Source organism: Rana temporaria, chromosome 5 (assembly GCF_905171775.1).
Source record: "Rana temporaria chromosome 5, aRanTem1.1, whole genome shotgun sequence".
NCBI lineage: Eukaryota > Metazoa > Chordata > Amphibia > Anura > Ranidae > Rana > Rana temporaria.
Window position 1 is genome coordinate 367,317,010 of NC_053493.1, and position 16,805 is coordinate 367,333,814.

Here is a 16,805-nt window from a genome sequence, read left to right on the forward strand (position 1 = left end):
AATACAGAGACTTGAAGTGTCCCATTACTATTTATGGGAGCTGGTAGTGTATTTCGATGAGCTGTATAAGTGACTTCCCAGCCTAGATGTCTAGAAGCCTCTGACAGGTAAGATGCAAACAGGGCAGACAGTGCAATGATTTGAAGTGTTCCCTTATCATACCTAGCAGCTGGTAATATGCTTCGCTGAGCTTCAGTGAGCTGTGTCAGAGAATTTCCAGTCCATATATTGAGACTTAACTGGGTGATGCCATATGTCAGCATAATCATGGGGGTTAGACATTTGTAAATCTGTGATGTCTCACCCACTCCCGCCCAATCCGCAAACAATATATATATTATATATACCGTATATATATAATATAATCTCTTTCCCCCCCCCAAGGGCTGTTCATTGGTTTTACAGATTGCCCATTAGGATTTACTTTCAGTAGACTTCAAAAAGGAGTTCCATTACTACAAGCTATAATTTTCATTTCAATATATTTGAGTTTTCAAAATGAAATGACAAGAGGTTGAACAGGCAAATCATTACATAATAAGCCATGTTATAGCATCATTCAAGGGTACTCAAACATAAAAGGCAGGACGAGTTAACTACCTTGATCTCAACAATGAGCAACATTTGAAATACAGGCCATAATTTTAAGTAATTGCAACTTAGTTGGCCCTATGAAGGCACTTTTTTTTCTTTTTATAAGCTGGGCATGGCATTTTAGGTTTGATAGTACCCATTTAAGGAATTTGGATTTTACCATGTTGTGGTCATAAGTATGTTTGTAAAACGGACATGTAAGTGCAAAACAGCATTTGTGTTTTACATTTGGTTTGTATACGGCCCCGTACAGACGACCAAACATGTCTGCTGAAACTGGTCTGCGGGACAGTTTCAGCAGACATGTTCGGTCGTGTGTAGGCCCGAGCGTGCAGGATTCCAGCAAACATTTGCCCGCCGGGCCTTTTCCCAGCGGACAAATATTCCTGGTCTTGTTTTAAAATAGTCCGCTGGAATCCTGCCCGCTCGGACATGTTCGGTCGTCTGTACAGACCTACCGTACATGTCCGAGCGCCCGCCATCCCTCGCATGCGTCGAATGACTTCGACACATGCGTGGAAGCATTTAACTGGCAGGCCCGCCCGCGTCATTGTCGCATCGACGCGGTAACACCGCGGACACGCCCCGCGTATTGTTTACGCGCGGCTTTCTGTATGACGGTTAGTACAGCCATCGTACAAAAAGCCCCGGGCAGACATGTACGGTGAAAACGGTCCGGCGGACCGGTTTCATCGTACATGTTTGCTGGTGTGTACACGGCCTACTAATTTGTTGATATGCTGTCTTGATTATATTCTAGATTGGCATTTACTTACCCCTGAAGAAGATGGATAAATTTTTTAAATACGTTGGATCAACCCAGATGGGGGACTAAAACTGAGGATTTACAATTTTGTTTACAAATGCAGCCCTGCCCGGGTTGATAAAATGGGGTCTGCTTTAATGTAATGTTGTACTATAATAGAGGTTATATAATTCTCTCTGCCACCCTTTGTTTTATGTCGTATAAATAAAAGGCATTAAATTGTCCATTTTAAAATGTATACAGCAAGAATTGGTTCCCTTAAAAGTCCCATTGGAGACTACAAAATATTTGGTGGCAGTATAGGAGATGTTGGCAACATACTATTATCTAGGCCTCCTTTGCATTTGAAGTGTTTGGGTGTGGTTTGAGGTTTAAGTTTCTTCTTTTTTTTTTAAAGTTCGATATTTGATTTCATGGTTTAAAATTTTTATATATATATATATATATATATATATATATATATATACACACACACACACACACATATATGTGTATGCATGTATATATATATATATATATATATATATATATATATACACACACACACATACACATAATATATATATATATATATATATATATATATATATATATATATATATATATATATATATATATATATATATATATATATATATATATATATACATATATATACATATACACACATACACACACACACACACACACACACACACACACACACTAATAAGAACATTTAGGTGTGTTTGCAGTATAGAAGATACAAGAATATAAATTCTGAGGAAAATTTGAAATTCTAACAGCTTGTCAATAATGCTTACCAGTGAATGGGCCATTGTTCTCTTTGTGTGTAATAAACAGACTAAAATATTCCTTCAATTCCCTGGACACTCCCAGTTTGTACAAAGCAGCCTGGAATATACAAATAAGATATACTGTAGTTGTGTACATTATAACCCCATTAAAAATAGTAAAGAAACAGACAATCATTTATTTTAAATCAAATGTTAATTACACATTATGGCCTCTTTATGCCATCCACATATACAGGGATCCGACTCGAATGCCGCGTACACACGATCGGAAATTCCGACAAGAAAACCGTGAATTTTATGATGTGTGCTGCATACACACAGTCACACAAAAAATTCTGACTGTCAAGAACGTGGTGATGTACAACACTGTAATCACTGTTCTCCAGCCAAATGGACCGAGTTCTGCAAAGACAGCCAGCCATATGAATTCGATAAGTTATGCTTAAATTAGTATAATCTTGCAGACTTGTGTCCTAATGGACAAAACAGAATTGCATCATGCTTGTGATGCCAGTTTGAAAGGCTTCCGAGAACATTCAGAGTTGACTGTGGGTGCGTCTGACCTGCAGTTTACTTTCTTCTGACATACTTCAAGATGTTTTTGCTTTCACATTATGCTTGTAGGAAGGTGGAAGCAGTTCAGCATGAGAACCATACATGTATTCTTAACCCCGTAAGAACACCAATATACAGTGTGTGCACCAAAAAATGTAAAGGACTAGACTAATACACCTCACTAACCAATCCGCGACTGCTTCTTCTCTCTGCCAATCCCTTCTCTGGCTTCCCTTACCCCACTGTATAAAAGTCAAAAAGCTAACCACAACATACAAGGCCATTCACAACATCGCCCCCATCTACATCACCATCATCTGCAGACAGACATTGCTCAAATCGCCCAATCTGCTCCTCCTGCTCTCTAGCTTTTTTTGTTACTTCCTCCCATGCTCGCCTTCAGGACTTCTCCAGAGCCCCTCCCATTCTCTGGAACTCCCATGTCCGATCAGCCCCTACCCTGTCCACCTTGCGGAGATCCCTGAAAACTCATTTATTCAGGGAAGCCTATCCCACACCCACCTAAAAACTGTCCCAGAGCCACCCCTATCAAATCAGTCTCTGCAGCCATTACCTTTTGTACCACAACCCCCTTTAGAATGTAAGCTTTATGAGCAGGGCCCTCCTGTACCTTCAGTATTGAACTGTACTGAAAGTGTGCCGTTACCCCTCTACATTGTAAAGCGCTGCGCAAACTGTTGGCAGTATATAAATTGTGTATAATAAATCATAATAATAATAATGGAACACTTTGAAAACACATCAGATCTTAAATGGGAAAAAAAAATCATGCTGATATCTATACTGATATGTACTGGGTGATGTGTTAGGAACGAAATGGATGCCACATCGTTTGATGGGAATTAAAATCATAGTCAACCTACAGAGGGCTGAATTCAGAGACACCCTAAAAATACTCATTCTTTCTGTTTTTCCACTAGTTTTGCATTTGGCTAGGTTCAGCGTCACTACAGGTAGCATGAGGCAATGCCTGGACCTTATTGAGCAGTGGTCATCAACCCTGTCCTCAGGGCCCACTAACAGGCAAGGTTTTATGTATTACCTTGGGGAGATTCAGACTAGAATACTGCAATCACTGAGCAGCAAATGATATCAAGTGTGATGTATTTCAGTTATCTTGCAAACCTGGCCCGTTAGTGGGCCCTGAGGACAGGGTTGATGACCACTGTTATAAAGGTTGCAAAGGCAGCCCAAATCCTCCAGGATGGCACATCAATACGTGTCATTGCCAGAAGGTCTCAAGAGCATGGAGGAGATTCCAGGAGACAGGCAGTTACTCTAAGAGAGCTGGACAGGGCCGTAGAAAGTCCTTAACTCATCAGCAGGACCTGTATCTGCTCCTTTGTACAAGGAGGAACAGGATGAACACTGCCAGAACCCTACAAAAATTACCTCCAGCAGGCCACAGTTTTGACATTTACACCAATCAGAAACAGACTTCATGAGGGTGGCCTCATGGCCTGACATCCTCTACTGGACCCTTTGCTCACTGCCAGGGACTGTGGAGCAGTGTTAATTTTGGCAGCAAATTTCGATTTTGTTTTAGTCTTAGGACTAAAATGGAATTTTAGTTTTAGTCCCATTTTAGTCTTCTGCAATTGTTTTAGTTGTATTTAGTCCACTAAATCATCAGTACATTTGAGTCGACAAAAACGAATTTTAGTCGTCTAAAATCGAATGAGCGTAATTAAATTGTAATGCATTCAATAAACATTTCTCTACAATTTCCAAACTCATTATATACTGCTGGAGTGAAAAAATCGAATATGTTATTATTTATGGTATTGAGGTATGAACATGCACTACAAACCAGTGTTAATTTTGAAGTCAAATTTCAAATTTAGTTGTAGTCTTTTGACTAAAATGCAATTTTAGTCAAAAGTCTAAAATGGGACTTTAAAACTGCATTTTTTTTTTTTTTTGTCATCTCAATAGTTTTAGATTTAGTCATATTTTAGTAGACTAAAATAGTATTCATTTAGTCGGCTAAAATGTTTTAGTCGACGAAATTAACACTGCCATGGAGCTTGATTGGCATTTACCATTGAACACCAGAATTAGCAGGTTCACCACTGGGGCCATGTGCTTTTCACAGATGAGAGCAGGTTCAAAAAGAAGAAAAAGAAAGGCGGACCAGCCTAGTGTGTTACCGTTGACAATTTATTAAAATGAAATGATAATAAAAAACTACTTACAAGAGAATTGATATGATAGGCTTGTCAACAACGATTTGATAGATACCCCTCGAACCACACTCCAGAATAGGGGGATAGAGGTGTGTCACTGCCGGCTGCTGGGCTCTAAAGAAGTGGTCCTTGTTGCCTCGAAACGCGGCAGCCGGCAGTGACACACCTCTATCCCCCCTATTCTGGAGTGTGGTTCGAGGGGTATCTATCACATCGTTGTTGACAAGCCTATCATATCAATTCTCTTGTGAGTAGTTTTTTATTATCATTTCATTTTAATAAATTGTCAACGGTAACACACTAGGCTGGTGCGCCTTTCTTTTTCTTCTTTTTGTTCTCTGCTAGGATATTCCCCATCCATGAAAGGCAGCAAGGCCACGGTTACTATTTTTGACATTTGTGGAATTTTCCATGCGGATTATTGAATAATTGTTGGACAATCCACCCGTGCGCAGGAGTTTGTGGTGTTTTTTTTTTGTATATTACTTTGTTTGAGAGCAGGTTCACCCTGAGCATATGTGACAGACGTGAATGGGTCTGGAGAAGCCGCGGAGAACTTTATGCTGCCTGTAATATCGTTCAGCATGACCGGTTTGGTGGTGGGTCAGTCATGGTCTGGTGAGGCATATCCATGAAGGGACACGCAGACCTCTACAGGCTAGACAATGGCACCTTGACTGCCATTAAGTTTTGGGATGAAATCCTTGGACCCATTGTCAGACCCTACGCTGGTGCAGTGGGTCCTGGGTTCCTCCTGGTGCATGACAATGCCCGGCCACATGTGGCGAGAGCATGCATCCAGTTCCTGGAGGATGAAGGAATTGATACCAATGAATGGCCCCCACACCTCTGGGACATTATGTTTTGGTGGATCTGACACCGCCAGGTTGCACCTCAGTCTGTTCATGAGCTTAGCGATTCCCTGGTCCAGATCTGGGAGGAAATACCCCAGGACACCATTTGTCGTCTCATTAGGAGCATGCCCCGACATGGTCAGTAATGCATTCAAGCACTTTGGGGCCATACAAACTACTGAGTACCATTTTGAGTTGCTGCAATGAAAAATTACAGCAAAATGGACTAGCCTGCTGCATAATTTTTTCAGTTACATTTTTTGGGGTGTCATAATTCAGCCCTCTGTGGGTTGATAATTTTCATTTCTATCAAACAATGTGGAATCTTTTCATTTCCAACACATTACCCAGACCACATCAGTATAGATTTGCGTATCAATTTATTCTAGAACCAAAAATTAACTGGGAGCAAAGTGCAAAAAAAGGACATTTTTCTTTTAGTTCAAACATATCTTAATTTAAAAGGACATCAATGAATGAATGAATGACTTGTATAGCGCTACTCATGCAAACTGAATCGCCTCTGGGTGCTTTTTCCAGCCTGCTGCTTGGCTGGTGCGGTCATTTATATATATATATATATATTACATATACATACAGTTATATATATATATATTACATATACATACACACACACACACACACACACACATATATATATTGGGCCGATTTGGACAGGATCCAATTTACCTACCAGCATGTCTTTGGAGTGTGGGAGGAAACCCACGCAGGCACAGGGAGAACATGCAAACTCCAGGCAGATGGTGTCGTGGTTGGGATTCGAACCAGCAACCCTTTTGCTGCTAGGCAAAAGTGCTACTCACTACACCACTGTGCACCAATGTATGCCGAAATGCGCAAGGTGGGACCCAACGCATGATGCAAGCAAGATGAATGATGCAGCCATCTTGGAATTTGATGCGGATGCGCATTTTAGACTGTTTACATGCGAGTAAGCATTTGTATATAATAAAGTGAGCAGTAAGTTTTTATAACCTACTGCACTATGGTATTTTTTTTTATGCCCTGTGAGTTTTTTATTATCAGGCTTGGATGAAGATGCAGATTTAGTTGTTGGTCACTGTAGAGGATTTGTGGTTGTCCATTAATTATAAACACCGCCTCTGACGCTTCATCTGGAGCTATCCATGTGATGTGGAGTGCAGTTCCTTTGGCAGAGGTCCGTTATTGGGTACTACAAGATGCTATTGACCACTTTATAATATGAGGGTCCATTCCCTTTGGTAATAAGGAGATGAGGTGTGGATTTATTTTATCACACCGACGCTGGTTCTACTTTCTGACATCTAGGTCACATGGGACTTCTTATATTAATTTATTGATAATTAAGCACTGCATACCACTTGTATATATCTTCATATAACACAATGAACTGAAACCATATTTCATAATGTGAACATTTAAACTTGAGGAAGGGTGGGGATGACCCAAAACTGCTGTCCCTAAGGCTTCAGATCACTTTGTTATATGAAGATATTTTTATATGTAGTGTTTGGAGCCCATCTGGCTGGTTCAGGAGTTGTTTATTACAACGTGCAACTTCCCTAATGATTTTACACTGCATACGGTAAATAAAGATTGAAATTAAAAGGTTTGGAGATCGAGTCTCTTCAACAGTTATCTCTTGAGAACAGTTTTATTTTTTATTTTTTAATTAACGCAATATACATTGTAGAAGAGAAGACATTTAAGGTCAGAAGTCAATGATGAAAACGACAAGCGTAAAAATAAGCTAAAAAAAAAAAAAAAAAAAAAAAAGGGAGGAGGTCGGAATTTGAGATGTTATTTTGCAATCTGAGCACAAGAGGGTTCACAACACATGGATCATGCTTTCCCCATACTAAACATTAGAATTCAGAGTATTTTTTAATTTTTAAACCTATACCTTCCGTGTGGCATTGCAAGCATTCAAAGAACACGCTTAACTTGATTCTCAGGTAATAAAACCATTGTGTAATCTGGTATCAGGGTCAATGACAGTTAAGTAAACATGATATTCAGATGACCTGTATTGTGCCTTGAAAAGCAAGCGGTAGATAAAAAAAAAAAAAGAAAAAAAGAAGGACTCGATCAGTTTACAACCAAGAAAGGTGCAAAATATGAGGAACCATTGACGATATACAAAACAGAAAAGTTTCCTGTCAACTTACATTTGGTTCAAAGTCTCATTTTGATATATTATGTACACAAAAGCCAAGACAGTTTGCATAGTGTGATACAACTGTATAGGCAACCTACATACAGGCAATTACCTCCAGCACTCTCTCAGCAGTATCAGATGACTGACCATCCACTTGGACTTGCCTTCCATTGGGCAAGTAGACCTTGAGAATCAACAGCACTTTGGGGATATTAAAAGTTCCCTGAAAAAAAAAAAAAAAAAAGAAGGAGTTCAAAATATTTATTTTTTCTCCTTTAAATACAAAATTCATAAAAAGTACAACAAATACAGGACAGTGCAGGTATGGTGTGTCATCCAGAGACGGAAGAATGCAACAAGTGTTAAAAAATATATATATATATTTTACACAGAATGCTTCCTAAATCGGCACTGACCACACCAGTTTCTTTGCACTGCTTTACTGAATAAGCCCAACATTATTATTATTATTATTATTATTATTATTATTATTATTATTATTATTATTATAGTGATAATGCACACATTTACTAGGTATTCTGCTTATTCTTTCAAATTGATGTGATAATGCAAGAAACATGTATACACACAGACCCCTTTCTTTTTATTCTTTTATTAAACATTCTGAGCGGCATTTCTTTGTACTTATCGTTACATATTGATAAAATATTGACCATACAAAATACAGCACAATGATTATTTAAAATCATATTACACCTTTTGTAAAAAAAAACGAAATAAGATAAAAAAACGCAGCCACACTAACACATTATGATAGGCTTACCTTAGAACGAAGCCCTCCAGCGCCGCAATGTCACCGCCGAGACTGCCGACACCTTTCTATGGTCTTCCTTCTGGGTTCGCTGCCTCTGGCTACATGAGTGGCAGGGGCTCCGACAGTCCGGCACTGCAAGCCAGATCTTCAGAGCTAATGCGCCGGTGATGCCAACAGCTGCATGCACTCTGAATATCTCCTAAACAAGTTTGGGAGATATTCACAGTACCTACAGGTAAGCCTTATTATAGGCTGGCCTGTAGGTACAAGTGATAGTACAGAGTTTACTACCACTTTAAACAAAATGTGCATTTATTAATTTTTTTACATTGAAGCTTGCAACGCATTGCAACTGCATTCAGTAGATCAAGGGTGCAATGCCCAGGCTCCTGTAGACTATTCCTGCAGCCCCAATCTGAACTGAAGTAGAGGACTTTGGTACAGATCTGGTAGACGTATCAATGGTTACAATTGCGGTGAGCTGATGCCACTGCACTTGCGCTCCATTGAGAACTACCACACACAGGAGCCTACCAGAAAGTGAACCAAAATTTAGTAGGGGGATCCGTTTTGGGGTGGAGTGCTGTGGACTCTGACCAGGTTTAATTTTACATCCAAAACATGAGCCCAACCTAGAACATGGCCATAAAGGCTGACTTAAAGCGGAGGTTCACACAAGAAAGTGAACCACTGCTTTTCGAAACCCTCTCTCTTCGTCCGGTGTCACATTTGGCACCTTTCAGGGGGGAGGGAGGTGCAGATACCTGTATAATACAGGTATTTGTACCCACTTCCGAGCATAGATATCCGCAGAATGTGCGGATAATCTACACCACTTGCTGTCCCTCCGCTGTCTTCTGGGAGATAGAAGACAGGAGGGACCATTTCGATTGCACAGCGCGACTCGTGCATGTGCAGGAGGGAGGCGGAAAGTGAAGCCGCAAGGCTTCATTTCCCGATTCCCTTAGAGAAGATATCGGCGACAGCATCCGAGGACCGAGGTACGCATCGGGTGCCGACATCACGCGCGCGCGGGACAGGCAAGTGACCATATAAAAGTCAGCAGCTGCAGTATTTGTAGCCGCTGGCTTTTAAAAAAAAAAAAAAAAAAAAAAAATCAAATAAATATCAGCTGACCTCCGCTTTAATAAGTGAGCCATTAAGAAAACAAACATTTCTGCTTTCATTGCAGGCCAATGGTGATGTCAATGGTTTCTACCAGATGGGCTGTAAACATGGAGACAGGTATCCAGTAGGGGTGGTCCAGTGCAGGGTCATCTTTCAGTGATGGGAATTTTTACTGCAGCACTGTGTTTATCGCTTATTAGGTTATGTCCCTCCTCTGATCATGTAAATAAAGATATACAGGTGAAACTCAAAAAATTTGAATAACGTGTAAAAGTTCATTTGTTTCACTAATGCAACTTAAAATGTGAAACCAATATATGAGATAGACTCATTACATGCAAAGCAAGATAGTTCAAGCCGTGATTTGTCATAATTGTGAGGATTATGGCTTACAGCTCATGAAAACCCCAAAACCACAATTCTAGAGAAAATTTGAATATTACATGCAATCAATAAAACAAGGATTGTACATAGAACAATATCAGACCTATGAAAAAGTATAAGCATGCATATGTACTCAGTAGTTAGTTTGGGCCCCTTTTGCAGCAATTACTGCCTCAATGCAGCATTCCATAGACTCTGGCTTTTCGGGTACCCATTCGGGGCTTAGGCCCCCCAAGCCCGGCCCTGCCGACACCCCTGCCCTGAGCCCAATCTCAATTCAGTAATGTGCAAGAGAGCAGCGGCTCGCCCAGCTCTTTTCAACATCACCGTGAGCCTTTGGCTGGCTTCCAGTGCTGTCAATTACAGACATTGAGGGAGCAGGGCTGAGCCACGCTCTGCATTTATGGACACAGAGTGCTTGGGAGTGAGCACGCACCAGTGCCCCCATAGCAAGCAGCTTAGTATTGAGACACAGAGCAGGAGGGAGGAGCCAGAACCCAAAAAGAGGAGGATTGGGGTTGCTCTGTGCAAAACCATTGCATAGAGCAGGCAAGTATGACATGTTTAATATAAAATTAAAAACACAATTTTATATTTTAGTATCATTTTAAGCCATTATCCTCCTAGCTGTGCCTTAAACTTATATACTATAAGGCTTCATTTCCATGGACGTTTTTACAGCCACTTTCTTTAGCCTTTTTTACAGCTTAAAAACGCCTGTCCATGTTATTTTTTTTATTTATTTTTAGAATTTTTTTTTTTTTTGAGCTGGAGCGTTTTTGAGCAGCCTAAAAACAGCTCAGCCATCTACAGCTCAAAAACGTCATGGTGGGCATGAGGCCATAGACTAACATGGAGAGACGTTTTTAAGCTGCAAAAAACGCTCAGAAAAGTGGCTGTAAAAACATCCATGGAAATGAAGCCTTATGGGTATTGAACATCTCCCTTTCTATACGACACGCGTCTGTGTTAATTTGTTATATTCTTGTCCTGTACAAGTGAAAAAATAACAATAAAATGATATCTATAAAAATAAGTTGTTTAGAAAGGACAATTCCAACTCCATTTTAACTGCATGGCGATCATCTTGCAGAGAATGCTGGAAAAAAAAAAAAAAAAAAAAGTACGCAACGCTAAAACTGCTTACCAATTGAAGTTTCTTCAAAAAGTCCATGAATATCTCACTGTTCGAAACAACAGGATCTGAAACAACTATAGAAGAAATGTTAAATGAGATTATATATATATACACACACACACACACACACACACACATACACATACATATATACATACATACATACATACATACATACACACACACACACACACATGCCCATTGCAACCCTTAAAATTCATTTTAAGAAAATGTAAAATGCTTTCAACTCATCCCTACTAATCATTCGTCAATACGCAGTCTTTTTTCAAAGACACAAAAGGGGTCCATGTATAAAAAACATTCGTAGTGTGGATGTGACAAAGATCCGCACATTTAGAATGAAACTTGCTGTACCATATTTCCTCCAATATATTTAGTTCCTATAATTCCTATATTGTCAGTGCCACCTAGTGGCCATAAAGCATTTGTTCCATAAAATACCTCAATCAGGAAAAATGCATTGTGGCCAAATAGGAACTACATCTATTGCAGGCGCTATAGCGTTAAAATCCGCCTCTTTACAGGCTCTGCATTTTCTACAGGCAAAAAATCCGTCTCTGTCCCAAAAAGACAGTGGGAGGATAAAACCATTTTTTCTAAAGTTAGACCTCAGCTATTACTCTATAAAAGATATATAGATGACCTGTTTTTCATCTGGGAGGGAAGCTCAGATTCATTATTACTGTTTTTGGAAGAATTAAATGACAACGGAAATAACATCAAGCTGATCAGCGAATTCAGTTTGAATAACATACATTTCCTGGACGTTGACATCTTTAGAACGGGAAATAGGTTGGGAACTAAAGTATTCTTCAAACCAACAGATTCCAACAGTTACCTGCCTATGAGCAGTGGACACCATCCAATGTGGCTGCGGAATATTCCCAAAGGCCAGCTAACTAGGGTTAGAAGAAATTGCTCGGAAGTCAGCGATTTTTTGCTACAAGCTGAAGTTGTGACGAATAAGTTCATTGAAAAAGGGTAGAGAGAAGAATCACTTACCTCTATAATCTCTGATTTAGCCTCTATACCTAGAGAAAATCTATTGGGTGAAAATAACCGTCCGGTAAATGATGCCGGTCGTGAGCGGAACTTTTTCTCAGGGTTCCATTCACAATATAGGGAGGTTGAAGCAATTTTCTTCAACCATTGGCATATCCTTTTGATGGATATAACTTTATCTGTAGTGCTACCAACCAAACCAGGATTTGTATATCGGAGGGCCTCTAGCTTTGCGGATAAAGTTGTTTGTAAGGTGCTGGACCCTCCTGTAGAAAATGCAGAGCCTGTAAAGAGGCGGATCGACCACGGAGGGTGGTTGAAAAATTCCGTTCTACGTCAAACAATAAGGAATTCATGGTCAAAGAATTCATTACTTGTAATACATCCTATGTCGTTTATGCTCTTTAGTGCCCGTGTGGCTTGATATATATAGGTCGAACTAAACGACAGTTGAAGGTCAGGGTAGGAGAACACATTGCAAATATTCTCCTGGGTTATAAAGACCATAATGTCTCTCTCCATTTCAAGCGATTTCATAATAAAGATCCCAGAGGTTTAAAATTCTGGGGTGTTGACTTTCTGTGGATACTTTGTGCCCTAAGGGGTTAAACGTAGAATTACACCTGAATTGTTTTATCAGTGATTTTTAGAATATTGTGTTATTGGTATTTAATTAATTTTATTGATTTTTATATCCAATATATTCCTATATTATCTTCGATTTATTTATTTATTTATAAATAAATATATAATTATCTATGCTTTTATTAGATGAATATATGAATACTGTATTATAACAGATATTTATGGGTAATTTTCTCTATGATCAATTTTAACCACTTGCTTACTGGGCACATAAACCCCCTTCAGCTTACGGCACTGCGTCGCTTTAACTGACATTTGTGCGGTCGTGCGACGTGGCTCCCAAACAAAATTAATTGTCCTTTTTTCCTCACAAATAGAGCTTTATTTTGGTGGTATTTGATCACCTCTGCGGTTTTTATTTTTTGCGCTATAAACAAAAAAAGAGCGACAATTTAAAAAAAATATATATATATTTTTTACTTGTTGCTATAATAAATATCCCAATTTATTTATTTATTTTTTTTAAATATTTTTTTTCTCAGTTAAGGCCGATACGTATTTTTCGACGTATTTTTGTAAAAAAAAAAACGCAAAAAGCGACTGGTTTGCGCAAAAGTTATAGCGCCTACAAAATAGGGGACAGAATGTGTTTTTTTATTATTTTTTTTTTTACTAGTAATGGCGTCGATCTGCGATTTTTATTGGGACTGCGATATTGCGACGGACGTATCGGACACTTTTGACACAAATTTGGCGCCATTCACATTTATACAGCGAGCAGTGCTATAAAAATGGACTAATTACTGTATAAATGTGACTGGCAGTGAAGGGGTTAACACTAGGGGGTGAGGAAGGGGTTAAATGTGTATCCTGGGTGTGTTCTAACTGTGTGGGGGGGAGGGGGGTGACTGGGGGAGGTGACCGATGCTGTGGCTCTATGTACAAGAGACACAGATCGGTCTCCTCTCCTCTGACAACACGTGGAGCTCTGTGTTCACACACAGAGCTCCACGTCCCTGCTGTCTTACCGACGATCGCGTGTACCCGGCAGACATCGCGGCCGCCAAGTACACGCATCGGCTCCCGAGCGATGCGCCGGGACAGTGTTTACCCGCTGCGCGCCTCCCAGTGGCGCGTGGGTAATGCTTTCAAATGACGTCCAAAGACGTCCAGTTGGCACCTGAGAGCCGCGCTGTTGACGTCTTTTGTCAATAGCGCGGGTCTCAAGTGGTTAATATTGAATTTTGCAATTGCAAGGTATGTTATGTTGAATGCGGCTGCTGGGATATCCAGCCCATTATCATTAACTGTATCTATTTGCTTTTTAAACCAGTACCTTTGTCTTTGTTTAACAACCTGGCTGATTTTGAATGAAATATATTATATTATGTGCTTTATGCGCTGATAGCATGGAGCGTTTAACATACAGATTTGTAAACATGTAACCTGTGCGGATGTACATATATTTGGTCCTCTTCCCCGCTTGTAGCCTGAACCAGTCTAGATACAGATTACCATGGCGTGACGTGCACCCTTTGCACCCTGGTGACCTATGATTGGTTGTGGCTGAGCTGAGGGATGTGTTATATTGGACCGAGTCTGCTGTGTAGCCACGCCCTCCGTAGAAGCCACATACTGGCGAAACTAGTCAGGGTGATCGCTACACCTCACATTTGAAGGATCCCGCGCTCCACTGAAGCGGGACGAGGCAGCTGTAGTTCTGCCCGACGTGCTGTCGGCGGTGCGAGGAGGAGACACAGACGCCTATCGTACGAGGATCTGGTGACTTTTTCAAATGTTCATTACTGTTTTATTGAATGTACGTTGAATGTATAAGGGGAGCCTGATGTAATGGGACTTGAGGGTTTCACCAATTAAAGATTGAATTACGCTATGGTGGCCTCTTCTGTTCTTATGCGTTTTACCTGAAGTATCTTAATACATCTGGCTCCATGATAGATGTTGTCTGCTGAGATCCATTGGTTGATGAAGTTTTGATTCACTGAAAGGCGTATCATATATTTCATTGTGGTGAGTTTGAACCCCGACGGGGCGAGTGGTCACTACTGGTGAACTGGGAAGATTTTTGGTGGAAGGTGCACACTGCTATTTTTCTTCTTTTTCAACACTCCTTCTGGGACATTTCTCATCTTTTGCTCAACATTTATTTTTGGACTTTTTTTGATGTGTGTGATAAAACTACCTATAGAGTAGCGCTGTTTGTGCTCTATCTAGAGTGCTTGTTTTATATGTCTTTCTTTTTAAACAGCTGCTTTTGTTTACGTTGTCTGTTATTTATTTAGCAGTTAACTTAAGATTTAGATCTTTATCCTTTACTCTAAGGTTTGTGTAGGTAATTTATCCAAGTGGAGCTAAGTAGTGTATAATAGGCCTGATTTTTACACTTTTTCAATGTAAATAATATAAACTAAATCACCACGTGAAAAAAAAAAAAAGTGTCAAAAAATTATTAAACATGAAAATAAAAAGAAAATATAGAAAATATATACTACAAATTATATAGTATCTCTAAACAAGTGTTCATAAGTGGTCATCCAAAACCCACACCTAAAGTGTGGAAAGAATAAAAAAAAAAAGTCCATAAATTGTAGTATTTTTCCAAGTGCTTCAAACTTAAACAAACATGCAATCTTCTCAAAAAAACTTGAAATAATGCGTCCACCACACCAATTGTGTTTCTGTGACTCCGTCCCCTTAAGGATTTGCACTCACCACAAGAATGTGCCTTGCATTCATATGCTTGGCATTAAAGCTTAGTAAAACTCTCCAAGGACTCCTACGCAATTCCAACAGTGTTCGGTAAACCAGTGTTTTCCACATGTAAGAATAAATAAGTGCTTGTAATAGTGAAGTACTGTAAAAGTATTTATTAAAACTGCACACATAAAATCTCCAAATATTGCACTTGCATCCTTCCAAGAAAAACAAGGCACTTCAAACAAAATCCTTTTTCAGAAGCAAGAGACTAGCAGCAGTGCATGTGATATATAGCGGTCACGGCAAACCCGGAAATTCGCTTTTGCAATTCTGTGGTATTGATAGTACTTTCCCATCATGGAGGGGTTCAAATCGAGTTAGGGAGCCGTCTCATAGGGAGACTAAATGGATTTTTCCCTTTAAGAGCCTTCACCCGAGAGGGTTAAACATCGAACTTGATTTGAACTGCTTCATTAGTAATATATAATGAATTCCATTACTAATCACATCCACTTTCACATGGGGTGGGGTTCCCTGACCGCAATACATCGGGTCTGACCCAGTCTGCTGTGATCGTACAAGTATTGACACTGTATCAATTATATAAACAGGTACATTTATGTGCAAAATTATTTAAAAAAGAACATAATCCAAATAAGTACATGGCTGGTGGTTAGAATAATCAGCATATATAGAGTAATTAGCATATATAGATCAATGTGTACCGAATAGTCCAATATAGGCCCTACAATATTAATAAATGATAAAAAAAACATATACAATAATGTAGCACAATTCAAAATATATTTTAAAATTAATTTAAAACAATCGGTGCATCAGTAGTAACAGACTGTTCCACAACTACATTAAATAGTTATACACAGTGGCGGCTGGTGAAGTTTTAGGATGGGGGGGCGCCAGACCCCGCCCTTGCTTTTTGACCCCTCCCACTTGGTGGAAATGGGCGTGGTTTCATCAAAATAGTGGGCGTAGCTCTAAGGTGGTGTGATTAGCATCCGAGATGAACGAGGGTTGGAGGGAGAGAGAGGGAGAGCAGGCCCAGATTCTACACAACAATATAAATATGTGCATTCTACAAAGTTTAACAATCAGCAGATTA

At 39.6% G+C, this 16,805-nt stretch overlaps 1 protein-coding gene across 1 annotated transcript in view; it reads right to left on the bottom strand.

The window, feature by feature from the left end:
• The window catches only part of SNX31 (sorting nexin 31), a 63,207-nt gene that overhangs the window by 22,628 nt on the left and 23,774 nt on the right, over positions 1-16,805 (bottom strand). The window contains exons 4-6 of the mRNA XM_040354789.1: positions 11,369-11,433; positions 8,047-8,157; positions 2,164-2,254 (exon numbers count right to left, since the gene is read on the bottom strand). Coding sequence (XP_040210723.1) covers positions 2,164-2,254; positions 8,047-8,157; positions 11,369-11,433 — 267 coding nt within the window. The remainder of the gene's footprint in view (positions 1-2,163; positions 2,255-8,046; positions 8,158-11,368; positions 11,434-16,805) is intronic.